The sequence below is a fragment of the Xyrauchen texanus genome, chromosome 24 (genome assembly GCF_025860055.1).
Source record: "Xyrauchen texanus isolate HMW12.3.18 chromosome 24, RBS_HiC_50CHRs, whole genome shotgun sequence".
NCBI classification, from domain to species: domain Eukaryota; kingdom Metazoa; phylum Chordata; class Actinopteri; order Cypriniformes; family Catostomidae; genus Xyrauchen; species Xyrauchen texanus.
The window spans coordinates 19357305-19384609 of NC_068299.1; the positions used below are offsets into that span (position 1 = coordinate 19357305).

The 27305-nt window shown below is 37.0% G+C and overlaps 3 protein-coding genes across 3 annotated transcripts in view; 2 read left to right on the plus strand and 1 right to left on the minus strand.

Moving 5' to 3' along the window:
* Positions 1–6612, plus strand: part of LOC127617787 (proto-oncogene tyrosine-protein kinase receptor Ret-like) — a 33629-nt gene extending 27017 nt beyond the window's left edge. The window contains exons 12-20 of the mRNA XM_052089860.1: positions 195–342; positions 499–606; positions 708–922; positions 1073–1195; positions 2250–2320; positions 2469–2606; positions 3199–3298; positions 4101–4248; positions 5766–6612. Coding sequence (XP_051945820.1) covers positions 195–342; positions 499–606; positions 708–922; positions 1073–1195; positions 2250–2320; positions 2469–2606; positions 3199–3298; positions 4101–4248; positions 5766–5923 — 1209 coding nt within the window. The 3' untranslated portion in view covers positions 5924–6612. The remainder of the gene's footprint in view (positions 1–194; positions 343–498; positions 607–707; positions 923–1072; positions 1196–2249; positions 2321–2468; positions 2607–3198; positions 3299–4100; positions 4249–5765) is intronic.
* A 567-nt stretch (positions 6613–7179) lies between these two features.
* Positions 7180–13816, plus strand: LOC127617857 (chondroitin sulfate N-acetylgalactosaminyltransferase 2-like). The gene is made up of 8 exons (XM_052089970.1): positions 7180–7352; positions 7802–8711; positions 9534–9750; positions 10055–10156; positions 10478–10659; positions 12126–12220; positions 12319–12400; positions 12510–13816. The coding sequence occupies exons 2-8, from the start codon at positions 8060–8062 to the stop codon at positions 12800–12802; spliced, it is 1623 nt and encodes a 540-aa protein (XP_051945930.1). The 5' UTR covers positions 7180–7352; positions 7802–8059; the 3' UTR covers positions 12803–13816.
* A 689-nt stretch (positions 13817–14505) lies between these two features.
* On the minus strand, positions 14506–26635 carry LOC127617820 (SEC23-interacting protein-like). The gene is made up of 18 exons (XM_052089914.1): positions 26414–26635; positions 25268–25776; positions 23114–23321; positions 22615–22808; positions 22349–22438; positions 22135–22255; positions 21524–21613; positions 19312–19453; positions 18937–19145; positions 18584–18681; positions 16773–16922; positions 16573–16668; positions 16299–16472; positions 15992–16147; positions 15737–15839; positions 15353–15538; positions 15069–15231; positions 14506–14975 (listed from the first exon to the last, which is right to left on the minus strand). The coding sequence occupies exons 1-18, from the start codon at positions 26544–26546 to the stop codon at positions 14894–14896; spliced, it is 2904 nt and encodes a 967-aa protein (XP_051945874.1). The 5' UTR covers positions 26547–26635; the 3' UTR covers positions 14506–14893.
* Between the last annotated feature and the right edge of the window lie 670 nt (positions 26636–27305).

The following is a 27305-nucleotide window of genomic DNA, read 5'->3' on the forward strand; positions in this document are numbered from 1 at the left end:
ATTTTAACATATATTTTACATCAGATTTCTACAGTCATTATTTAGATTTGCATTTCAATTTGAATAATTGTCAGATGTTGATCTTTACTATATATAAAGTTTGCCTGATTAATGATATCAGTGGAATTGTTGAGAGAGCAGTTGCTTCTGTTCTGTTTAACTGTACAGATTTGCTTTCTCATTTATGTTAACAGGAAGATCCAAAGTGGGAATTCCCACGAAAGAACCTAGTTCTGGGTAAAACTCTGGGAGAGGGAGAGTTTGGGAAGGTAGTGAAGGCCACAGCATTCCGTCTTAAAGGAAAAGCTGGCTACACTACAGTTGCTGTAAAAATGTTAAAAGGTATCTCATAGAGCTTAAAATCCATGCAATATATCCTCAAAAAGGACTAAAATGTGAAAGAATCTCCTCTTAATTAATTTAAGAGCTGGATCTGATGTCTTAAAAATGGTGTCTGAAATGTTTTGCCAAACCTTCGTTGTTTTCTTTTCCCCACAGAAAATGCCTCTCACAGTGAGCTTCGAGATCTTCTTTCAGAGTTCACACTGCTCAAGCAGGTTAATCATCCTCATGTAATAAAGATGTATGGAGCCTGCAGCCAGGATGGTAAGACGTTATATACAAAAAGATCTATGTTGAATTCTGCATACAATCATTTCTGCTTTGTTTGATTTGCCCTGTGTGCTTACAAAAGTTGATCTGTTCAGGTCCATTATACTTAATTGTTGAGTATGCCAAGTATGGGTCATTGCGCAACTTCCTGAGAGAGAGTCGGAAAGTTGGACCCAGCTACATGGGCAATGATGCCAACCGTAACTCCAGCTACTTGGAAAACCCTGATGAAAGAGCGCTGACCATGGGTGACCTCATCTCTTTTGCATGGCAGATCTCCAGAGGAATGCAATACCTGGCAGAAATGAAGGTATGTCAGCAGTTTATGAAATTTACATCCAAAACTTTTGTACTTGTTGAGGAGATAAGAAACGTGTTTTGTGTTTTAAAGATTTCAATCATTAATTTAGAGTTTGGAGGTAATGGAGTGCAGCAAAAATGTTTTTTTGTATGCTTTTAGCTTGTTCACAGAGACCTTGCTGCCAGGAACGTGCTGGTTGCAGAGGGAAGGAAGATGAAAATATCAGACTTTGGTTTGTCTCGAGATGTCTATGAGGAAGATTCATATGTGAAGAGGAGCAAGGTGATAAGAATTTCGATTTCTACTTTCCATACTGTTTTCTTTAAAAATAAATCAATAAAAATCTCCCAAAATAATTCAATTAATTTTAATAATTCGTTTTACTAGGGCTGTCAATCGATTAAAATTTATAATCCAATTAATTACATGGTATGCGTATTAATTAATCAAAATAATTTCTGGTTATATTTAAATAATTACAAATAATAATTATATATATATATATATATATATATATATATATATATATATATATATATATATATTAAAATTAATTAATATAGTTCACATGCATTGCATTATGATTTTAAATGAGTAAAGCATAAGACAAAAAGTGGCTTTAGAATTTAGTATATTGTTTATTTAAATATTATTGAACACAAGCCAATCATTGTCCTACATTTACAGCAACCTATTTTGCAATTAAATTTGTCAATCAGTCCGAGATTTATTAAGAGCTTTTCTAAGGGCACACCAATGTATACATGCATCAGACGGACACTTTTGGACCATATTAAGATCAATGTGTCAAGTAAAACATAGTTTGAAACTTAGAAAAACACATTTAGATCCCTCCATCAAGCTGTGTTTAAATTCAAAAACACGTTCTCATCTGGTGCTGTCCACTGTCGGTAAGTGTGGATTGTTTTCTGTATAAGCTGCACGTTGCCTTTATAGCTGGAGTTTTGCTTACTGCCCCCTGAAGAAAACAGGTGGTACTTAAAGTTTGAATTGCTCCAATGTTAGGAATATTCCTTATTACGGTCAGGGGCCATGATTAATTGCGTAAAAATTTTTATGCATTATTTTTTATAGAATTATTTGCGAATTAAAGCATTAAATCGACAGCCCTAATTTTTACTTGTCTCCTTGTACTTATTTGTTCTAATTGTGTATGTGTACTTATTACATGTTTTCTGGAACACATGTAGACTTAATACTTCTAGTAGTTCCATACTCTAGAAAACATATTTGGATAGTTTGATTCCATTTGCATTTTTATAGTTGTTAGACTTATTACAATACATGAATCACACATTGTGTTCTCAATTTCCAGGGTCGTATTCCTGTCAAATGGATGGCTATAGAGTCGTTGTTTGACCACATCTACACCACACAAAGTGATGTGTAAGTCATGTCAGGGTTGCACGAAACACACTTAACTATAACCTGTTACTACTTTTAACGCATATTTATAGTAACCATCTGTTCATAACATTTTAAGAATTTGTCTAAATAGTATTTTTTCTATTCTTTCTCTCTTTTCTCTCATTAGCTGGTCTTTTGGTGTTCTTTTATGGGAGATTGTGACTCTAGGTGGAAACCCCTATCCAGGCATTGCCCCAGAACGGCTTTTCAACCTTCTAAAGACAGGCTACAGGATGGAGAAACCAGAGAACTGCACAGACGAAATGTATGTTTTACTGATATTAAACAACAGACATTATGTCATCAGTAGAATAATTTTTTGGAGGTTTATTGTAACTTTATTGTAAAGGTGAAGTGTTAATTTCTGCGTTGCTAGTGGTACCAAAATAAATTTCAAACAGGTTTCCAGGTGACACTCCTCCATTTTCCATTCGTCAATCAAAAGATAGTCCAACTTCAAACTCGCGCCATATGCTGAGCATATCAGATTGGTTGGGATGTTCAAACAAACAAAGAAATGTTTTGATAGTGCAACATAGAGCTACAGTGTGCACACTTTTCAGAGCAACCTGGATATTATTACATATTGAAAAATAAATACACACCTCACCTTTAAACTCTGAATGAGCAAACAGTTCCCAATGTCACCTTGGATAATCAACATTTAATTTAACATATTATGCAGTATATGACTTTAGAAACTGTGAGACAACAATGCACCTACTGTAGTTCTAGATTAATTTTTTTCTTTTCACTTAAAGAAAAATCTATCTTTCATTTCAGCACAACAAACACAAATAAGTTTACAAATACAGTATATTATATATCGGGTGATGATGCTATTTTATGTAATTTAGGTACAATCTGATGCTTCGTTGTTGGAAACAAGAGCCAGATAAGCGTCCCAACTTCTCAGACATCAGCAAAGAACTCGAGAAGATGATGGTAAAAAGCAGAGTAAGAATACAATGAATACTTCTCTCACATACAATCATCACACACTGGCACAAATCCACACACACCAAAACTTTGTAGAGAAAACTTATGTTTCTTCAAAGCTGATACAAATTTGAGATGATTCAAGTGGAGTAATGTTTCAACTAATAAAAAATGTTATCCTTTAAAAGACATGGCAACCAAAGCTAAATAGTCAAACCAACTATTTACTCTCCATAATTGTTTCATATATAATATTGTAATATTAATCTTAACCAAAAAGACAAACACACAAAGGTGTCAGACAGCTGTCCGTAAATCTCTCTCTCTCTCTCTCTCTCTCTCTCTCTCACACACACACACACACTGCCGTCCTCGGTCGGCCTATATCCCTCTCGGAGGCTTAATTAGCCTTATTAGGGGCCGGGTGTGCACCATCACGAACCGGCCCCGCCCTCCGCCCTGCCACATTCCTCCCTCGTTCGCTCAGTACACCCCCCCTTTCCCTGGGGAAAGCCCCATCTCCCGGCAGGTCATCCCCGCATTCCTGAATCTGGAAAGGGACAGGGGGAGGGAAACAACAATAATTAAAAACAGAGGTGGTACTCCCTGTAACAGTGCAGTACACCTAAAAACAAAAGTAAAATTTAAAAGAGAGGGAAAGGCCAACGTGTAGCGGCAGCGTCAACCTGCTGTCTATTTAAGGATGTCGACTATAGTGTCATAAAATATTTCACATGACATGAAATATGAGAAATGACACTGTACACAGTTAAGGTACGTATACTCTAACTTTCATAACCATGTGTTTCCACTTTTTTAGGACTATCTGGATCTTGCGGCCTCCACACCAGCAGATGCCCTGCTGTATGACGACTCCCTCTCTGAAGAGGACACACCCTTAGTGGACTGTAGTAACGCCCCTCTCCCTCGAACCCTCCCCTCCACTTGGATTGAAAACAAGCTCTATGGTAGAATTTCCCATGCATTTACTCGATTCTAATACAAGGAACAAAATCAGTTGATGCATAGGATGTGCTGTGATTGTGCAAATGGTATAGTAGCCAGTGATCTTTGAACATGTTTTATAGATAATTTAGTTAGTGTTGTAGTGTCTGGATTTAGGGATCAGTTGCTTAATTTGGACCTGCTTCCGATGTAATATTAAACCTTTTGAAACATTAATTTCAAAGGCATGTTGTCCAAGTACTACTACTGGCAAAAATAAATTCACTTTATAGATACCTTAATGTGTATTTTGTTCAGTGAAGAAAATATATTTTTAGAGACATGTTTTATGATTTGCATTATTTTCTGGATTTTCTATATGGTTTGCAGCACATTACTGTAGGTCGGGTTTACATTTGAAACAGGTCCTGTGTGCTGTGGATGTACTCTCTCTGTAATATCCTGGTCATATTACAGAAAATGAGTGTTTAAAGTTGATGGAATCAGTGCTGAAAAAATGAAGCAGTAAGGCTTTTGAATTGAACTCTTCTGTTAAATATGAATATGCAAGACTTTGTTAGCTTTCCCCAAAATTGTGCATAAGTACAAAGGGTTTTAATAGTAGAATTACTAAGCAATAAATGGCCAGTAGTAAAGCAATTGCCATGTATAGACTCACTGATGTCTATAGTTTATAGGAGTTCAGACAAACTTTTTAAGAGAGCACTGATTTTCTTCTGTTAATATTATTATTATTTTATAAATAAATAAAAAAACAGGTACAAAAATACATGTACAGTACTGTACAAAAGTCTTAGGCATATAAGATGTTTCACAAAAGCATTTGTCTTAAGATGGTTATTTATATCTTCAGCTTTAGTGTGTCAATAGGAAATATAAATGTTAGACTCCCAAACATTACTTTTGCGAATAGAAAAGATTAGAATAGAAGAACATGGAGCCTGCAACAGATCTCATGTCCCCCCAAAAGTCCCCCACTGAACATTGTGTCAGTTTGAGTTTACATAAAGAGACAGAAGCAGTTGAGACAGTCGAAATAGGTCGAAGATCATGTGTACCTAGGAGAATTGGTGCTGTTTTAAAGGCAAAGTGATCACACCAAATTCAATAAAATATGTATGTCATTAATTTTTTAAGACATTCTCACTATGCAATATTTTTCACAAGTGCCTAAAACTTTTGCACAGTACTGTACATAAAATGCCAAAGATGACAGGAGCCACATACTGATGTCATGATAGCATCATAGAATAGATGATGTCACCACAGTGGGTTATTGACATGAATGACAATATAATGCACTCCATGAATATTGGGACCAAAGAATGTTTTCATGTTTCTACCACATGCTCAAAGAAAAAAAAGAAGAAAAAAAATTATTCATGCTGTGTTAACCAATCAGTTTTACTGACTCATGTTCAGAACATGCAACAAGCTGAGTTTTGTTTGAGAGCCTTACTGTCTGGACCTTACTTCATGCTTCCTCAATGCAGAAAAAATGATATGTTCTCATTTTTAGGCATGTCATACCCGAACTGGCCAGAGAAGAGCCCGGTACAGCTCAACAGACTTGATGCCACTAACCCTGTCTTTACAAGATATGCCAATGATAGTGTTTATGCAAACTGGATGGCTTTGCATTCTCCCGCAAAAATTGTGGACACACTTGATAGTTAAAAATGCAAACCAAAAGTCAGTGGTGATAAAGACATGGGAGAATATGTGTATATTTATATAATACTGTATATATATCTTATATGATGTTAAAGTCGGTTCCCTTTTATTTCTGCTGTAAAGCCTTTTGTGTAGATCACATGAGGGATGGTAATAGATTTCAAATTGGCTGGAATTGCATAGAGCACTCTTCAAGCAACTCATAGGTAATTGTTACCACAAGGCCCCGTCGGCCGTGTTGTATCATTGCATGACTCTTTACAGTTCAATGTCCATGTTTAAGTGCCTGTGCCACTTCTGTTATAGATCACCAGTTACAAAATGCATGACCAAGACAATGTTGGTCCCAGTCCAGAAATGAAAGGGAGCTTCTTTTCCATCATCTACTGTAGATGTATGCCAAGGATTGTGCAAAAAATAATTTGAAAAGTTTCTTCTTGATCATGTGTCAGGATCTGGCAAAATCAATAACTTTTTTTTTCTTGAAATAAATATAGACTCTGCGGCAACCACAAGATATGAATATTGGCATAACAAAAAATGTTTTATTTAATGTCATATGGTGATTCAGTTTCCATTCCATGTACAATGTAAAATACATTATTTGTGCAACAATAATGAAAATACATACAGCTGAGTGTGAATCCTCATTATGTTGTTAGAACATTGTTTCAATCAATAAAACTCTTAGATGTCCAAATTTGATTTCTTTGTGTTTAATGTGATGTCATTCTCATACTTTATGAAAGAGCAATAAGTAATACTGGTAATTCTTACACATATAAATTCAAACCTGATAATGTCTTTTCATCCATTATAGCTGCCATCAAGAAAGATTTGAGTCATGTAATCCAAGACAATTGCTATACTTATAATTTTACCAGATGCAGAATTAATAACACACTGAGCCCAGCATTACACACAGACTCATAAAACATTACAGAGCTATGGACAACTTTTATGATATTTTATGGCGTGGTTTATTTTTTATTTATTATTATTATTTTGGACCTTGACAAGCATAATGTTGATTTGATTTCATTGCGTGGAAAAGCGTAAAATATTTCAATGTTATTTTTCTTTTTGTGTTCCAACGAAGAAAGTAACACGGGGTTTGGAAGGACACCTCATGTGAGTAAATGATGACAGAATATCACCGTTGAATGAACGAGACCGTAAAGACTTTTATTTTGAAGTGGTGTGGCTCAAAGCGGAAGTAACTTGCGTTTTACTGTGTTTCCTTTTTCATTGGTGTTTGGTTCTCACATTTATTATGATCTGAATTCCGTTGAACTGTTATATCAAGGAAACGGTTACTGAGTAGGACATACTATCATATCTACCGAGGTGTCGCACATTTTCTTTTGTTTTAATCCTACCTTCAACCTAGAGGATTTCAACAGCAGGTTACCTGAGAATTTGCTTGAACGAGGTGGAACATTTTGTCATTATCATTAGAATTTTGATTATTATTATTAAAAAATATTTTTTTTAACAACATTAGACATAAGCTGCATATTCCTCTATTAGCAATGAGCAATGGCATTCTTTGTTAACCTTTTTGCAAACAAGACGTATTAACAATTAATTTTAGACAATTATTTTTTAAACGAGTCTTAATATTCATAGTCGTAGTTGCTGATTCACTGTACAAAAAATAAAAGTACATGTTCACTTATACAGTTATTTCCCTTAAATTATAATACTTTTGAAAGTTTAAGTTATTATAATTGTGGCTATATATTTATTTTTCTATCGCTTCCACATGGCTTCAAAATGTTGTCAGTTTGTGTTTTGTCTAAATAAATATACTGATGAGCAAAAATGTCATCAAAACTTTTACTGGACTAGTAAGTAATTTTGACATCTGTTTTTACATAGTTATTTCACTTGAAAGGAGGAATATGGTGCAAGCATAATGACAGTTTGTCACTTCCGGATGAATCTAAGCACACTGAAATCCTGTAATGTTAGAAGAGCATGATCATAAGAGAAATGTGACACTTATGCACTCTCAGACTGTCTCCACTTCACTTGAGAATGGATTAATGTGAAAGACTTCATCCCTCCTTGAGGTTAGATCTTGACTGGGTGGGAATGCAAACGTGTGGCTGGTAATAAGCACCCTGCCTCTCAGATATGCCCAGACGGGGGCTTCCTCTGCAGGGGCGGGCACGCTGGCTACTCCTGGGTATATTCTTGCTCTTGATGCTGCTACTCTTTGCATACCTGCTGGAGTGCACCCCACCTGCAGATATGAGACAAGAACTGCCTGGCCTGGGAGGAGAGCCTTATGGAAAGGAGTACTACCAAGCCCTCCTGCAAGAGCAGGAAGAGCGGCATCTCAGCCGAGCAGCCAGTCTCAAAAGACAAATTGCACATCTCAAACAAGAACTTCAGGAGATGAGCAAAAAACTGAGGGTTCTTCAAGAAAAGAAGGAGGTTCCGGGGCCACAGAGCCTGATTGATGGCAAGGATCAAGAGCCCAGTGACCTATTGGAGTACCTGCACTCTCAAATCGATAAGGCGGAGGTAAATACTGGGGCAAGACTGCCGAGTGAGTATGCATTGGTACCCTTTGAGAGCTTCACCACCTCGAAGGTCTACCAACTTGAGATGGGCCTGACACGCCACCCTGAGGAGAAGCCTGTACGTAAGGACCGGAGGGATGAGCTGGTGGAGGTGATAGAAGCAGGTTTGGATATTATCAATAACCCAGAGGAAGATGATGGACAGGAGGATAACATCCCCATGCAGAGGCAAACGTTCACAGAAAGCCATTTTTTTGAGGGTAAGAGCTTTTCAGATGAAGTATATGGCACTTAGCTATATCACTTAAAGGATTAGTTCACCCAAAAATGAAACCTCTCATCATTTACTTACCCTCATGCCATCCCAGATGTGTATGACTTTCTTTCATCTGCAGAACACAAATGAAGATTTTTAGAGGAATATTTCAGCTCTGTTGGTCCAAACAATGCAAGTGAATGTTGACTAGAATTTTGAAGCTCCAAAAAGCAAATAAAGGCAGCAAAAAAGTAATTTATAAAACTCCAGTGGTTTAATCCATATCTTCAGAAGGTGTGGGTGAGAAACAGCTCAATATTTTAAAACTTTGATATTTTAACTTTCACTTTTGTCATGATGAAGTAACTCCGTAAACCGTGTAATCTGGTTAACTCTGCAATGCCAGTAAATCCCTGATTTTCACACTCTAATCATGTTAACACATAATGTTTATGTCTTATAGCTATACTTTTATAATTGTGTGTATTTGAAATTTATGGAGGCCATATTTACGGTATAGGAAGTGCCTTATTGTAACTGCGATTTTTGCTTTTTTAATGAACGAGCGATGAGTCAAAATAATTTTTTTGTGGTAGTCAACATTGTCAGTTAGGCTTAAGTTTTGAACCCAGACCATTCCTTGTTGTGGGCCATTTTCTATTGGAAGGCATGTGACAATTCAAAACCATATGCCACATGGTCAGGGATTTGTGTGTACTTAACAGTGCATGTTTGTATTTGAGAATAAAAAAAGATGTGAACTTTGCACAGCTCTAGACTTTCAGTTACTCTAGCTGCACTCTTGTGTACTTGCTATTCTTGGCAGGAATCTACAGAACAGAGAGGGACAAAGGCACACTGTATGAGCTCTACTTTGCTAAAGAGAATTCCCACGAGTACCATCACGTCACCCTCTTCCGTCCATTTGGGCCCCTGATGAAAGTGAGGAGTACATCTGTAGACACTGCCAGCACCGTCATTAACATCATCGTGCCACTGTCAGGCCGGACTGAAGCTTTTGTTCAGTTCTTAAACAACTTCAGGTGAGAAGGTCACTCTAGACATTTCAGTGCCACACCTTCTGGGATGTATGTGAAGTACACATTGTAAAATCTTCCACTCATGCTGGCAAATAAATAATGTAAGACTGGCATATTCTGGGTTTGATTCTGGAAACGTGTATGTGTCTGTGTAATCAAGCATGCTGTAAAGCATGGGGTTGAACTTATAAATTACAAATGTCCCTATTGGTATACAGAATACTACAAAACTGTGCACTTTGGAATGTTCAATTTTACAAGTCAAATTTGGTCAGAAATGTGGAAAGACTGCATTTTCTGTTTGCAGGGAGGTTTGCATACAACAGGACAAGTGGGTGCATCTCACAGTGGTGTACTTTGGACAGGAGGGCTTGCAGGATGTGAAGGCATCTCTACAGAAAATGTCCAGGTTTGAGCTTTTCAAATATTCTGTTATATTGCATGCATGAAGTGTAACAATGTTTTGTCAACATTTAAAAGGAATTTTCTGTTTACCCATCATAGCTGGTCAGTAGAAATGATTGAAAATGGTAATTGCAGTGACCAGCAAGAAATATTCTTACATTTTCAAAAGTATTATTTGAATGTTAGAAAGTAATGCATTGGAATCTGGTTAAGATCAAGACCCAGTGTTGGTATGTCATTACACAGTATCATTGCCAAAAGTCTTCTGAAGTCCATTTGTTTCCTTTGCAGTAATTTATTGAAATTTGCTCTGATCTTTTTCCAGTGAGGAAAACTTCAGTAACTACACCCTGATCCCTGTGGATGAGGAGTTTTCTCGTGGCCGTGGTCTTGACATTGGCGCTCATGCATGGGATAAAGGCGGTGATGTCTTGATGTTCTTCTGTGATGTTGACATCTACTTCAAACGGGAATTCCTTAGTACTTGTCGTCTGAATGCAGCTCCGGGTCTGTAATCTCAATAAACATTCCAACTGAAAGTTCATGAGCCCTTCACTAGATAACACATTCGTATTTGTCACATCATGCACTTTTTTGTTTGAGTGCTGTATATGTGCATATCATGATGTATTTGTGTGCGTATGTGCACTTTGTGCTCCATTCATTTATCCATATACATACGTACATACATATACACTCACCAGACACTTTACACCTGTACATCTACTTATTCATGCGATAATCTAATCAGCTAATCGTGTGGCAGCAGTGTAATGTAAAGCATCGTGCAGATATGGGTCAGGAGCTTCAGTTAATGTTCACATCAACCATCAGAATGGGGTAAAAATGTGATCTCAGTAATTTAGACCGTAGCATCATTGTTGGTGCCAGACGGGCTGGTTTGAGTATTTCTGTAACTGCTGATCTCCTGGGATTTTCACACACAAAAGTCTCTAGAGCAGGGGTGTCAAACTCAGTTCCTGGAGGGCTACAGCAGTGCAGAGTTTAGTCCCAGCCTTGCTCCAAAATGCCTCCTTGTAATCTTCAAGCATTCCTGAAGACATTGATTAGCTGCTTCTGGTGTGTTTAATTAGTGTTGGAGCTAAACTCTGCTGGACTGTGGCCCTCCAGGAACCGAGTTTGACACCGTGCTCAAGAGTGTATAGAGAATGGTGCGAAAATACAAAAAACATCCGGACAAAAATGCCTTGTCAAGAGAGAGGTCAATGGAGAATGGCCAAACTGGTTTGAGCTGACAGAAAGGCTACTGTAACTCAGATAACCACCCTGTACAATTGTAGTGAGCAGAATAGCATCTCAGAATGCACATGTCGAACCTTGAGGCGGATGGTCTACAACAGCAGAAGACCATGTTGGATTCCAACTCTGTCAGCCAAGAACAGAAAGCTGAGGCATGTGCCAACTGCAGCCTCAGTTTCCTGTTCTTAGCTGACAGTAGTGGTACCTAGAGGGGTCTTCTGCTGCTATTGCCCATCCGTCTTAATGTTCAACGTGCTGTATGTTCAGAAAAGCTTTTCTGCATAGCACTGTTGTAACGTGTGTCCATTTGGGTTACTATTATTTTTCTGTCAGATTGGAGCAGTCTGGCCCATTCTCCTCTGATCTCTGTCATTAAAAAGCCGTTTTCTAAATCACTGAGATCAACAAATGGTTCTCTACTTCCTCCGCATTGTAATGTCACACTGTTGTATGCACTAGCATCTAGCTGCTTCCACAACAACACATCAACGCCTACTTTACCTTATCACTTCCGTAGAGTGTCTCTGTTTCATGACAACAAAGTCAAAAAAGACAAAGCATGAAAAAGGTGTGCTATTATGATCCGATCACAAAAGTTTTAGACCCTGTTTTTAGTGCTGACCACGTGATCCAATCACCAAAATCAACCACATCTTAATACCAGATGGAAAGGGGATCTTAGTAAATGACAATCTTTTTTTTCTACCTTGAAGGAAAGCGAGTTTTCTATCCCGTGGTGTTCAGTTTGTATAATCCAGCCATAGTTTATGGAAATCTTGAGTTGCCACCCCCTATTGAAAATCAGCTGGTATGTAACATCAATATCAGAATATGTAGCTTTTTTTAATAGAATTTATTACATCTAGTTATACAAATGGAAATAATACAATTGTATGCTGTTTGTAGATTCATAAAAAAGATGCAGGATTCTGGAGGGATTTTGGATTTGGTATGACTTGTCAGTATCGCTCAGATTTTCTCAGCATTGGTAAGATTTTCTTGTTTAAAGAATATAAATAAAGTGTACTTCTTTCTCATAATAAGACAGTATGTGTTGCTTGTTTCATATGAATGAAATGGCAATATCTCTATTTTAGGAGGATTTGACCTGGAAGTAAAAGGTTGGGGGGTAGAAGATGTCCACTTGTACAGGAAGTACCTACGGAGTGATCAGATTGTGATTCGCACACCTGTGTCTGGCCTGTTCCACCTTTGGCATGAGAAGCTGTGTGCTGACGAGCTGACACCAGAACAATACCGCATGTGCATCCAATCCAAGGCCATGAATGAGGCGTCACACTCTCATCTGGGCATGCTTGTGTTCAGGGAGGAGATTGAGACTCACCTTCGAAAGCAGGCTTTCAGAACTCAGAGTAAACCGGCAGAATGAATCAAGTATGCAATCAGACATCCATTCTGTACACGCTCAACAGTGCACAGCATGGAGGACATTTTTTTTGTGTCTATTGAGACACGTGCAGATTATTTCAACTGAACATTATTCCTTGTTAAATCTAAAATAATCCATAGATTAAAGAAGACCCTATGACAGCAAGAAGACTTTATCGGCTGGGGGAATGTTATTGATTTGGTATTATGTAAATCGTTTACAGAAGCATTTGATCAACCTTCTGGAATTGTTTAAAGTGTTCAGCAAGGACCTTTTGGACAATAACTCTGTATATATGTGAATAGTGACCCGTTCCTTTAGGAAACACAAGTTATTGAAGATTATCTTCTCTTAACTTTTCTTCTCATAAATGCAAGTTTGAGAAGACGTGCCAGGAGTAAAGCATGACTTTTGTATTTTATTTTTTTAATTTGCAACTAACTGACAGAGTCATACCTTGCATTTTTATTTTTATATTATAACTTTCAACTTTGCACTGACAAAAAAGGGATCTAATTTAAATGCTGAAATTGACAATCATCCATGAATGGATGTGGTTCAACTTGTCATGCTAGAGAGTAATTTAGGTAATGGGCAGTTTGGTAGGTAATGTCTCTGTTGGAACAGTATATACTTTAGTCTTTCCCCCAAAGCTTTCCATGTTTTTGCTGCATGGTCCTGATATGCATTTTTATGCATGAGTCAAACTCTTAATTTGCAACATGTGAGGAGGCAGCTCGGTGCCATAGCATTCAATGTTAGGGGTTAATGGTAAACATCAAATGCTGTGACCCCTGCAACCACTAACTCAATCTGTGGTGTGTAGTAAACGGTGAAAGAAACTAAACCATTTACAACCCTAAAGAACAGATTTGCCTGAATGTGCCTCTTAGCTTCTGAGGATATGTATTGTTAATTCCAGTTGAATATATCCATGGCTATCAAGGCTTCAATTTGACCATGAGGTTGCAATTGTTCCATTCCTCATTTTTTAAACAAATAAAAAGAATACAACCTGCCATTTTGAAAGGTATGTCTCCCTTTATCTAAGTAGACTATAGAGGTCCATATACTCATACAAAGTGGTAACATGATGTGGTCATATTTAAATCAGTAACAACTTCCACAATGACTCACAGTGATAAAAGTTACATTTCATCTTATATGTGTAGCAGTGGACTGTGCAGATGCTTAGGACTAATGAGCTGTTTGTGCAAGAGAATCCAGGTTAGAGTCAGACCTGTGTCTTGTCCAGATCCCACAATCCCTCTCTCAACCCCACTTCCCTTTCTACACTGTACCGGCCTATAAATAAAAGGCAAAAAAAGAGAAATTTCAAAGTTCTGGTGACTAACAAAGAGATGAAAATAGCATGAACGACATATGTGGGCCTGCTATCTGATCCCCAACAACAGTTGCCAATTCTATTAACCACTGTGTACCACTGGAACTTGTCATTGCAAATGCTTTGTGTATTTGTTTGATCCTGGGATGGTTTGACCCAAAATAATTTATTTTACTATGGCCATGAGCACCTACAGGTGCTGTTATTAACAATTTTGATCAAAATCTATGTGCCGCTAAATGTAAATTCTAATTAAACCCGTGCTTGCTATGCATGAGAACATTAGAGCACTGTTATACCTGTAAACATCTAACAAGACAGACCAGAGCGACACAACGGCTACTAAATAGATCAGTTTATTATGACTTGTTGGTTAAGCAATAACCAGCATAGGTAATATATCATCTTCCTTAACTCCAAATACAAGTTTCTGTTGATATCGGAATTCACATTTGATTCCATTCGCACTCAAACTTTTGCAGCTCAATAATTTAAGCTATAAAAATGTAATTTCAAACCTTTGTGGTGTTATTGAAATCCACTGTTTAATTTCTTAATTTAAGACATGGAATAACACAAGTGTATTCATTTTTATACAACAGACTGCAAGAATAGAAAATAAAAGAAAAACAAAAAAGCAAAAAAAAAAATCTTTGTTCAGCTAGAGAGCTGAAAACGGTTTAAAATACTGATTTAACTTCAATGTAGTATATTTTTTGATGCCTATGAGTTTGTCATTAATTATATCAATGCACTGGCTGATCCGGGCATATGTTCATGGTCTTGTAAATTTCTTTGAGAATAAGTAGAACTGTGTCCTCAGATTCCCTGATGAAAAAGACAAACGAAATCTGCTTTTAAAAATAATCAAACAACACAGTGACATTCTTATGGAAGACAATGATTCTTTACATCACATACCAGTAACACAGATGACTCTGGAGTGCAAACAGGTATTCATTGAAGCTCTCGATAGGTTTCTCTTGCAGGACGTAGTCAATGCGGTTTCCTCCATTCAGCAGACCTACTTTAACTTGAGTCTCCTCCTTCTGAGGTTCAGGACTCTCAACCATCTTACTCACCTCTACAGACAAACATTGTGATTTAGATGTTGATTCAGTATGAGAAGTATGCACAGTGAGCTAATGAAATGAAAAGACCATATGCATTGTGGTTGTTCAATGGCAGTTCCTTCAATGTCTCACCTTCTCCTTCCTCCTTTTCCACCTCTGCCTTGATCTGACTGGCTACCATGGCGAGCTGTTCGTGCAGTTGAGTGGAAGAGGTGTGAGCACGAGCAAAGTCATTCAGAGTCTGCCAAGCACTCTTCAGAGAGCTGATAAAGCCTTGCTTTATGTCAGAGCCCATCCTGGACAAACTCTCTTTCAGTTCTGAACACAAGACATGAAACAAAAACATCACACCCAGGAAACTGGAAAAAGTCATGTCTTCTTATTACAACTACAATAAATGCTTTTGTATCGTATTTTTTAAATTACTACTAATTGCATCTATCAACAACAATGAACTAAGTTCTGTCTCATTCTGGTTCAGGATTGTTTTCGAAATAACATGTGTGTAAGACATACCGAGATGAAGTCTTTTCCTTCCTTTATGGTGAGGGATCAAAATAGGGTCCAGTTCGATGTCTGGTAAGATCATGGGCTCGATTCTGTATGCAACTGGATCCAGCTGAGAGCACAATCAAAGAGAAACATCTTAATTTGTGGCAATTTTCATGTATTAGAAACAGAGATAACTATAAGAAGATTATAAAGTTAAGATTATGGCACGGTTACTCATTCTCCATAAACCTTTTGCAATTTAGTATCTGAACTACTTACTGGATGATAGATATTGAAGAATCCTTCGCAGGTGGGAAGCTGGTAAGACTCTTCAATTTTCTCCACTCCACGTACAGTCAGAAACATTCCAATGGGAGATCCGAGTGCAAAGAAATTCACCGGCTCAAAGTCCAGAGCATGATACACCACTGACACCTAGAGGAGAACATCATGGTCAAAAATCTCAGAGCATGTGTACTGTATCAAATTCTGACAAAATTAAGACACTACAACCAACAGTTGGTCCCTCTTGCCAATATATTCTCATCCACAGACTAATTTGGGATGGTGTGTGTATCAGCTTTACCTGTCCTGTGCCTATTTCAAAATGGTTGTAATCCACATGGATTGAGGACATGGTCCTTCCCACTGGCAGTTTGCAGTTGGCAGGATCTGGTGTGGGCTCTGTTTGAAGGGGACGTGGGGTTTCTTTTTGTTCCTCTTTTGCGACGGTCTTCTCTGTCACAGACTGTCTTGCTGCCTGCCAGGTAACAAATGTATGTTTAAAGTCTTACAGCATACTGCAGTAATGATAAAAGTTTTTGACACCTGATGCAATATGAAGCAAAGTGAATATTTACCTGTTTTGCTGACTTCTCTTTTACAAACTTGGCAAGTTTTTTACGTGGGCCCAGAGGAATACCCATTTCCTTCAGATCATCGACTGTGCACATAAGCTGCAAAAAGAGATGGAGAAACGACATTGATGAGTTGCTTTTCATTATAAATTTAATATAAAAAGGTTTACATTAAAAAAAAAAGAAATCATGAAAACTCTTACCAGAGACTCCACATCAATCTTTTCATTTTCAAAGATGCTCAGGTATTCAGACAATCCCAACATATCCAGAACAGATGGCAGGTCGCCAATCTCCTCTTCTTCCTCTTTAGACTCCTCCTCAACAGCCGCTATGGTAGGAACTTCATTGGCCTGGATGAATTTAATATGTAATCTCAGGTAATCTCACAGAACAGAGTAAACACAATTTTTATCATAGTGACTATTTGCACTAGGTGTAAACAGCATCTGCCATACATCATGGCTATTTGCACACAAACAGTCTTGTGGAAACACAGAGATCAATGGCGAAGTATGTAAAGATGCTGTGAATGTGTTTTTCTCATATGGAAGACCCGGGTTTGATTCCCCATTTTGCCCCAGTTTTTCCCATCATGCTCCTGTCTGTATTAATATTTCCTTTAATACTAATAATAAAAAATAATATAAAGGTTGATTTCCTCACAGTTATTTGGTCACTGTGAAGGTCGGTGAGTTTTAAAAAGGTTTGATCTTGGTACTTTAAAGGGATAGTTCCCCAAAAATTGGAAATTCTCTAATTTTGTACTCACCCTCATGATATCCAAGGTGTGTGACTTTCTTCACCAGAACACATATGAAGAAAAATATCTTGGCTCAGCAGGTCCTTAAAATGCAGTGGATGGTGATTTCTCTTTTGAAGCTACAAAAATCACAGACAGTCAGCATAAACATCATAGATATGAATCCAGCGGTTAGGTTAATGTCTTCTAAAGCTATACGATCACTATTGGTGTGAAAAAATATAAATGTTTAGTACTTTTTAACTTTAAATCATCACTTCGTGTATGCTTCACGAAAGGTTGAAGTCCAAGTGGTCTCTCATGTGACATATTCACATTGTCATGATACAGACGTAATCTCGGTTGAGACCTCCAGGATAAGCACACAAACGCACCATTGTGAGTAAAGAAACAGATCACATGTAAACAACGCTGCTCTTCTGGCTGTGACGCACGTGCTTCATTTCAAGCATATCTCAAATGCCAATGATATTACATCACACGCGCGTACCGCTCCAGAACGGAAACATGACTTAGACTAAAAATAAAGTACTTAAATATTTATCCTTTTCACACCAAAAGCGATCGTATCGCTTTAGAAGACATTCAATTAACCGCTGACTGTCTGTGATTTTTGGAGCTTCAAATGAGAAATCTCCATTCACTTGCATTTTAAGGACCTGCTGAGCAAAGATATTTTTCTTCAAATGTGTTGTGGTGAAAAAAATAAATCATGCACACCTGGGATATCATGAGGGTGAGTAAATATGAGTGAACCTTTAACCATAGTTTTACCATAGTAATATTATAGTAACCCCATTTTTTGGCAGAAGCCATAGTTTTATTGCAATTAACCACGGTGTCACTACAGTAATATGGTGTTAATATAGCAACCATGTTTTATTTTTTGGTTACTATGATTTTGCTACAAAATACCATGGTGATATTGTGGTTACTGGTGTAAAACCATTGATAGGTGACCATTGAGATGGTTAGGGTTAGTTTAGTGTGTCTGTGTGACTCTAAATTAACACAATAGACATGCTGCAGTGATGCCCCTGTACTGTATGTTAGCATTTCATAATTTTTGCAAATAGTATCTGCCACTATTTGCACCAGGGTACAAATAACATCTAACACTAATTGCATTTTGTGCAAAGAAGATGCTTTTGATTGCCATTTAAACTTAAAATAGCTTCTGCCAATTTTAATTTACTAGTTTAATTAATGCATTGCATTTGTAGGTAATTTTAATCCCAAATGTACATATACCTGTTTCACATTAGGCTGAGGATTGCCATTGGTTACTGGACCTGATAAAGGTGACCCGATCTTCTGATTGGACAGCAGATCAAACAGTATCAATGAGCCTGTGAATTAAGACAACTATAGATTAAAACAGAAAGCAGTACAATCAAATATGTGGCATTCTTTTACTGGATGTGTGTTTAGTTGACATAGAAAACATAAACAATTTTTAATGATGCTCTTCAACAAAAATACTGAATTTAATAAATATACTACTATAGAAGACTAATAAACCATCAGTTTGTTTCAAATGGAAATTATAAGAATGTTTAACCATGTATCAAGAGTTTAAGCACATATAAGGAAGGGATTCTAACCCAAGCTGTGTCCAGCCACAGACACTCTCCCTTTGAAGTCTGGGTTTCTCTGCAAGAACAGTGCATGCAAACGGTTGATCTCAAAAGCCACTGTGTCCATAATGGTCTGACAGTATGTAGGACTGTTGTAGAAAAGCACATCTAAGAGGGTTTCATTAGTGAAGTGACGCAGACGACCTGTGCTGGGCAGGGTAATCTTCTTTATCCGCCTGAATGATTAAAAACATAAAGGAAATAAACAAAATTTTAATGTAAAACCATACAAGAAAAAAAAAACATTTCACATACAAACAAAATTACTTCTAGGCATAACTTACAGCATCCAAGGTAAAACTGCACATCTCTCCTGAATGTGGCTGAATGTTATGTCTGTACCTGTCAACCCCTGTAGCATCACCATGCAGAGCTGTGTGCCAGTGAACAGGGAGAAATTCCACCCGGCTAATAACTTGTTCATTCCGGGCCCTCTTAAAATGACTCTGCAGCAACTTCAAGGACACACTGCGGAAGTCATCCACTGTAAACAAAAACTATTTGTTTGAAGTGAAACAAGGATCAAGGAGTCAAAAAAGAAGGATTTGTTTTTAGAATTACTGTATATTGCATTGCACATAAGCATTAAATTAATCTTGCAGTAAATTAATCTGTCGAAGGCCAAACTTCTGACTTCAAATTATGCAGTTATAGAATAGTTTTGATTAGGACAAACATAACCTTAAAAAACTACTTTTGTATAGTACACTCCATGAACATTTTATGTATATATTTAAGAAACTGAGCTTTTCATATGAACAAATTAAAAGGAATAACATAATGCATTCGGTACAAAATTGTACATTAATGTGAAGGTTAAAGGGTTAGTTAACCCAAAAATAAAAATTCTCTCATCATTTACTTACCATCATTCCATTTCAGTTGTGAATGACTTTCTTTCTTCTGATGAACACAAACAAAGCTCTGTTGGTCCATTCAATGCAAGTGAATGGTGGCCTGCACTTTAAAACTCCAAAAAGCACATAAAGGCAGCATAAAATATATCATATAATCCCTATGACTCCAGTGGTTAAATCTAGGGCTGTCACGATAACTTGATTTAATTCGATTACTCGATTCCAAAAATTCATCAATCACAAAACTGCCCAATCAACAAATCGAAAACAAGGCAGAAGTGACATAGTCCATGGACGAGGGTGCAAACACAACTAGCTGTGTGACAGTACTTCACTTTAGAAGTGTATAACAATGCAGGGCCTAAAAAACATCACTTCAGCAATGCAACAGCACTTCAACAGTTGTTTCTGGTTACTGACCAGAAGGTTAGGGTTCAAGCCCCAGCACCACCAAGATGCCACTGTTGGGCCCTTGAGCAAGGCCCGTAACCCTATCACTCCAGGGGCGCCGTATCATGGCTGACCCTGCACTCTGACCCCAGCTTAGCTGGGATATGTGAAAACTAATACATTTCACTGTATATATGCAAAAAAAAAACTGTGTGTATAATGTGTGACCAAATAAAGGATTCTTCTTCTTCTTCTGTATGCCCACAACTGCTGCAGCTCAACGTGAGAGTGAAAAACATCTCATGTGAATACTGTATTCTGTTTTGCATGCAAGTTAAAGTAAAAAAAAAAAAAAAGGCTTTTATATCTCTACAAAATAGTATAACCACATATAAAACTTATCCTAAATACACAAGATTGGTGGGCACTGTGCAGATATTGTTTCTGAACATGGAAAATATTTGGCCTGTTTTCCCATATTTGAGATCTAAACTAAAATGGGAAGATCATGTTGAACTTGTTAAAGAAAAATGTAGATCTTTCATTTAAAAATCTCTCGCAACTTGAATATACACTTTTTATATTATAGATCAATTTTAGGTGTCTGTTGGCTTTACATATTGTTTGCAGAATTTGTTTTGTTGTCGTTATTCAATTGTAAAATACATCAAAACTGAGGCTAATTAGTGTACATTTGTACATTGTGTACAAGTGTACATTTTAGCCAAACGTGATTTCACCTCCACAACTTTATGGAATTGAAGTTATTAAATAATGTTTCCGATTACGCGATTAATCGTCAGAAAAATTGTTCGATTCCTCGAATGCCAAATAATAAATAGTGACAGCCCTAGATAAATCCATGTCTTCAGAAGTGATATTATAGGTGTGAGTGAAACACAGATCAATATTTAATTCCTTTTTTACTATAAATCCTTCTCTCTGCCCAGTAGGTGGCGATCAACATGAAGAATGCAAAATACCATAAAACAAAAGAGGAATAATGTGGAAGTGAAAGCCGACATTTATAGTAAAAAGGACTTAAATATTGACCCGTTTCTGACCCACACATATCATATCACTTCTGAAGACATGGATTAAACCACTGGAGTCAGAATGATTACTTTTATGCTGCATTTAAATGCTTTTTGGGGCTTCAAATTTCTGTCCACCATTCACTTGAATTGAATGGACCAACAGAGCTGAAATATTCTTCTAAAAATCTGTTTAATTTCAGCTGATAAAAGATAAATAGTGACTTTTGGGTGAACTATTCCTTTAAATTTGAACTGGCTAGTGTAACATACCACACTCCACAATACTCCTAAATCTCAGGTCACAGACTGGGCCAATGCCATGCACCATAAACACCAGATGGTCCACCTGTGCCATCTCACCTAGAGAAGAGAGGGCAATATTCTTCACTGATATACAGCCACACTACACACTCATCTTCAAGAAATACTTAATATTATAAATTACCAAGACAAATTAAGTTTAGAGCTGTTAGATAAATAATTGTATTCTACATTTTGAAACCATTCTTAAATGTAGGGGAATTTTAGAGGGAGAAATCACAGCAACAGTTCACTTAAATAACTTTGTTAGTGTCTGCCTATGGGTTTGTTCACACAGGACACATTCTTACATTTAAAAAAACTAGACAGAAGCACTGGAATGGAACAGAACAGGTGTCTAAAGATACATTTTTAAAGGTTAAACTGTTTCTAACATACCATTTTATAAACGCAGTGCTCTCATAGTAACCTAGTAAGGCTAGTAAGGCTTTAAAAAGGTAAACGAAATGGTAAAAGATGTCCGTCTAGCACATGTTTACATAAAAAAAAAAGTGCAGATGGATGCAGGAACAGCCCCTAAGGTAAGACATTAAGAAATCTAGGTCACACGGTTTAGTCACCATCAGGAACTTCATCATGATCATCGTCCACACCCCTCTTAACTACTCTTGGTCGAGTCTGACCGTCCTGTGTCGTGCCCCACTCATCAGGCATAGCAGATGGCTGAAACTGCACAATCACCTGAAGAGAAACCAATCAGGTTTATGCTACAATAGTAAAGTGTGTACCATCCACATGCAGTATCACTCTGTGTAGTGCATGATGAAGTTGTACCTTTGGATTGTGCATTACAATGGTTTCCCCAGATGGAAATTCCAGTCTGCGATGCCACTGATTATTAGTAACAGCTTTCTTATATTCTGCCTGTTTTTATCAGAAAAACAAATTATTAAATATGCAACAGAGTTCACAAAACATGTTCAAAATGTGCGATTAATGCATGACTTGCATGTAATGATGACAACATACAATTTAGTGGTTAATATGTCATCCTCATTTTCAGGATACTTAGAAAAATGGCCAAGTAGGGAATTACAAACCTCCAACTTTTCACTGAAGTCTTCAGAGTAGGGAACAAAGCGACTGTCTGTGTCTCCTTTGTAGAACCAGGTACAGCGACGGACCTCAGTGGGCTCTTCCTCCCAGTACACGGCGGTCCGTGCACGATCATACAGCTGAACATCATAGCGCCCTCCATCCGTACATACAATCACATTCTCTGGATCGGGCTGAACTGGAGAGACAATTTCCACAATACATGTCAGTGAATATGTTGTGAAATAGACTAACAGTGGCCACATTCCTTTACATAACAGTTCTTTGCATGCACACATACATACATGCAACTCAATTCATTGCAGTTTATCTAAAATAAATTAAGTTAGTCACACAAGTAGTTCCATTTGGACAAACATAACTACACTTACCCTTAAAATTTCCTCATAAACTGCAGGTTTCATACATCAACAGCTAGACAACTAAGAGCAAAATATTGGCTGCCAGTGTTACAAGGTTTCATGAAAACACTTCCAGCCTCACCAGAGTTGAAAGTCTCTTCCAGATACATGGAATCCAGAACACTAAAGGGAAGCCAGACCATCTTTGACTCCACTTGTTTGCAGTAGAACCAGTGAGGCTGAATGGCTTCATAAACATTATATGTGTATGGCATCATAGAGTTGGCAGGGACCAATGGCCCAGCCATGCTGGTTGCTGGAGGAGGTGGTGGAACCTGTGTTGGTGGAGGCTGCAAAATAGCAAAGCAGTAAAAAGACAAAGTAAAATCTCTTTTAGAACTCTTATAAAATACATGTGTTCTCTTAAAGGAATAGATAACCCCAAAATAAATGCAAATCAAATCATTAATAAACTCTATAATTCAAATATGGTGGCTACTTCGATAATGTCAAACCTCATTGATTCTCATCACGTCTCGCTACCAAATGTAATGATGTCATATCGCAAGAACCAATGAGGTTTGACATTATTGATGTAGCTTTTTATTTATTTATTTTTTAATACTACTGACATAGTATTTAATTCACTTTATTTATGAATTATAACAAATGTTGTTTTGTTATACAAATATGTATGTTATACATACATATGTCTTCAGATGACTTGGGATTTAGTGTACAAGTTATAAAAATACATTTACAGTGGATTTATCGTGTGTTTTTTTGAGCTTGACAAACCAGAGTCAATATTGTTTAGCATTATTTAGCAAAAAATAAACAAATCTTAAAATTCACCTTTTGTGTTCCACGGAAGAAAGAAAGTCATATGGGTATAGAGTGACCGGCATTAGGGTGACTAAATAATTACAGATTTTTCATTACTAGGCGTCCTATTCCTTTAAACATACAGTACTTTAAAACAACACACTTAATTGATTTTGGCTCAATTAAACACAATTAATTGATTTTAAATGTAAAATGTAAATGTAGCTAGAGCCTGAATCAAGAGAAGAATTTTCCTTTGGAGATTATCTTTAAATTGTCATCAACAAATGGTTTTCCTACTTATGAATATGGACTTTTATAACTGGTAGACTCTTTAGAAACTAATAATTACAGCAGACCAGATTTCAGATATGTACTGTATACTGTATAACTCTTGTACGTAACTGTGTAATTGTCATTTAAAAAGTCCATGAGTCTCAATTTCTTTTAAGATTCTCAACATTTTTATAAACTTTGTGCCTTCAATAATCCTTTTTAAAAGGAATATTCTGGGTTTATTACTAGTTATGCTCAATCGAAAGCATTTGTGGGATAATGTTGATTACCACAAAAGTTACTTTTGACTCGTCCTCCTTTTCTTTAAAAAAAGGCTGTGTGGCACTTACAATGCAAGTGAATAGGGCCAATTTTTGAACGTTATAATTCTCACTGTTTCAAAAGTTTAGCCATAAGACATAAACAATATCTGTATAGACATGATTTTAGTGTGATAAAATCACTTACTAACCTTTTTCTGTGCAAAGTTATAGCCACTTTTGAAAATTCGTTGTCATAACGATGTAATGTCAACAAACCCTAAAACCCTACAATGTCAATTTAAACAACTTTATAGCTCAAATATGTTGAGTTTTAACAGAATAATTAATGTAAGTGCTTGTATAAAACTATAAGCTTCACATTTCTGCCTTAAAACCCTCCATAAATTGGCCACATTCACTCCCATTGTAAGTGCCTTACTGTAACATTGATTTTTACTTTTGATTTTTTTTAAAGAAAAGGAGGTACGAGTTGAAATTAATATTTGTGGTAATTAACATTATGCCACACATGCTGTCAACTGAGCTTAACTTGTATTGAACCCAGAATATTCCTTTAAATGTTCCTGTGATATGACAAATACATTTTTATAAATGCATCATCTTCTTAAAAAAAAAAAAAAAAGTGTTGCACTCTAATCTCTGTCTTGGCTAAAACTTTACTAATAAAATGTAAGTCTCCTTAAGATAAATCACTTATGTCTTTTTGTACATCACTTTGGATAAATATTATGCTAAATTAATACATGTAAATGTAAAAACATGCAATATTCTATGTAGTCTCTCAGTTAATATAACTGGCTGCATAATAATTATATTTTTTAAATAGTTTAGCATGTCACATCACAAGACAAGTCAATTCAATTACTCTTATAAAAAACTACAAGACAAAAGTGACAATTAACATGACCAACCTTCATGAATGCCGTAGGTGGGGCCTGGAATAAAGGAGCAGGTGTAGCTTGAGAATAGGTGTTTAGATGCTGGGACATCTGGCTTGGTGGCTGTTGCTGTAATTCAGGAGCCATGAGGTAGGGATTTGCTTTGCTACTGGCAGCTGTGTGACGGTATGGATTATATGACTGCTGGGAGCTCTGAGGAGGTGGAGATGGGGCATTAGGAGGGGGAGTATAGGTACCCATAGGGCTTTGATTAACAACACTGCCATACTGCTGAACAGGGTTCATGTGAGATATTGGTGGAGTTAGAGGCAGACTAGCAGCAATTGACGCAGGCGATGGCCCTGTTGTTGATGGAACGACAGTGGGTGCTGGAGGCGGGCATAGCTGCTGTCCTATAGAGGCAAACGGGTCACTGCTGCTGGTGGTGGTACTTGAGAAATAACTGAACGTGGAGGGTTGGGGAACTGTTGATGACGTCTGTCCAAGAAAACTGTCTTCTTCTCCAACTTCACTGACATCATCTTTTCAGAATACGACAAAGAAATGTACAGAATATTAGTCTATTTTAGAATGCATTTTGAAACAAATAATGACAAAAAGTTATATTAAATGGCACAAACACAAAATATTTACAGTGGAACTATTAAAGGGAATGGTTCACCCCAAAATTCTGTCATCATCTACTCACCCTCATGTTGATCCAAACCCGTATACCTTTTCTGAGGAACCCAAAAGGAGATGTTAGCAAGAATGACAGCCTCAGTCACAATTCACTTTCATTGTATGGAAAAAAAAAAAGATGCAATGAAAAAGAATGATGACTGAGGCTAACATTCTTCTAAACATCATCATATGTGCTCCACAGAAGAAATCAAATTATACTGATCTGGATCCTCAGTCAAGATGTTTAAAAGCTGGACTTGTCAACCAGATATAACACTAACACCCTCATAGTATAACAAACATAAACATCATCAGCTGCCTAATTAACCAAACAAATTCAACACTGTAACAACAGGGCATTTCCATCTGATTTCAGAGATTTAACAAATATATAAAAAAGCGTTACCCATTCATCGCAAAGAGCTGATAACAGAGATAAGCTAACATCACTAGCCACTAATGCAGCTCTTTTCACCTCATACTTTCGAAACTCACCTCCAGATAAAACCGCAGGTCCAGTGGCCTGGCTGACAGGAATGAAGGGGAGGCTGAAGTTGAACTCCGGGGCTGCTGAAAACAGCAGGTTTGCGCTGCTACTAGGGATGTTATTGGCTTTCCTATCAGCCATTTTCAACCAAATATTACACGTCGCTTGTCCTCCAGTCCGAGCAGGCTGAGCTTGTTTCCACCGCTTCCTGGTTCGTCACTGTACAGATAACAATATCCTTTCACAGACTTTTACTTCTCTGATAGTCTGAATTGTTTGTACAGGAATCTTACCTAGTGACTAATGATGATATACAGATTCATGAAAAGTGCGTCTCCAAAATGTTGACGTACGAAGGCAAAAGTAATCTATTGACGAAAAATCTAACTACACACAACTTTGATTGTTTCGCTTCTTTTGTTCTTTTCTTTTCAACGAACTATTGACACTATATGACAAAAGGTTTCCAGAACGTTAATACATATTTTAAAGTTAAAGAGTCTAGTTGAATGATTAAATTAATAAATAAGTAATGTTTGTTATAAATTAAAACTGAGGCTGAAATATGGCAACAAGTGCATACATGAATAATCATAAGAACATAAATAAAGTTAAAAATTCAAACAACAAAAATAAATAAAATACAATTACAAATATAAAAAACACGAAATAAATGCACAGTTATGTGGTGACCGTTATATAAAATCAATAAGGCATGAGAGGCCATACTATATTGTGAATATAATTCATTAATAAGCAGAGTGCCTGCAACCCCTTCAGCCTTGACTATACACTATACACAGTTGTTCATTACATTTATATTTTGTGGGCCCCTCAGTTATTGATGCTGACTATCACCCCTCGATTCTCGCGTTCGAATCCAGGGCATGCTGAGTGACT

What these genes read in the sequence shown, in the direction of transcription:
- LOC127617857 (XM_052089970.1), top strand. Translation starts at nt 8,060, where the DNA reads ATGCCCAGACGGGGGCTTCCTCTGCAGGGGCGGGCACGCTGGCTACTC. An exon ending in TCTCTACAGAAAATGTCCAG is followed by an intron (nt 10,157 to 10,477) that starts GTTTGAGCTTTT and finishes ATCTTTTTCCAG; the next exon opens with TGAGGAAAACTTCAGTAACT. An exon ending in CTCAGATTTTCTCAGCATTG is followed by an intron (nt 12,401 to 12,509) that starts GTAAGATTTTCT and finishes TCTCTATTTTAG; the next exon opens with GAGGATTTGACCTGGAAGTA.
- LOC127617820 (XM_052089914.1), bottom strand. Translation starts at nt 26,546, where the DNA reads ATGGCTGATAGGAAAGCCAATAACATCCCTAGTAGCAGCGCAAACCTG. An exon ending in GATGCTACAGGGGTTGACAG is followed by an intron (nt 19,146 to 19,311) that starts GTACAGACATAA and finishes TTAATCATTCAG; the next exon opens with GCGGATAAAGAAGATTACCC. An exon ending in CTCAGCCTAATGTGAAACAG is followed by an intron (nt 16,923 to 18,583) that starts GTATATGTACAT and finishes AAATTCATCCAG; the next exon opens with GCCAATGAAGTTCCTACCAT.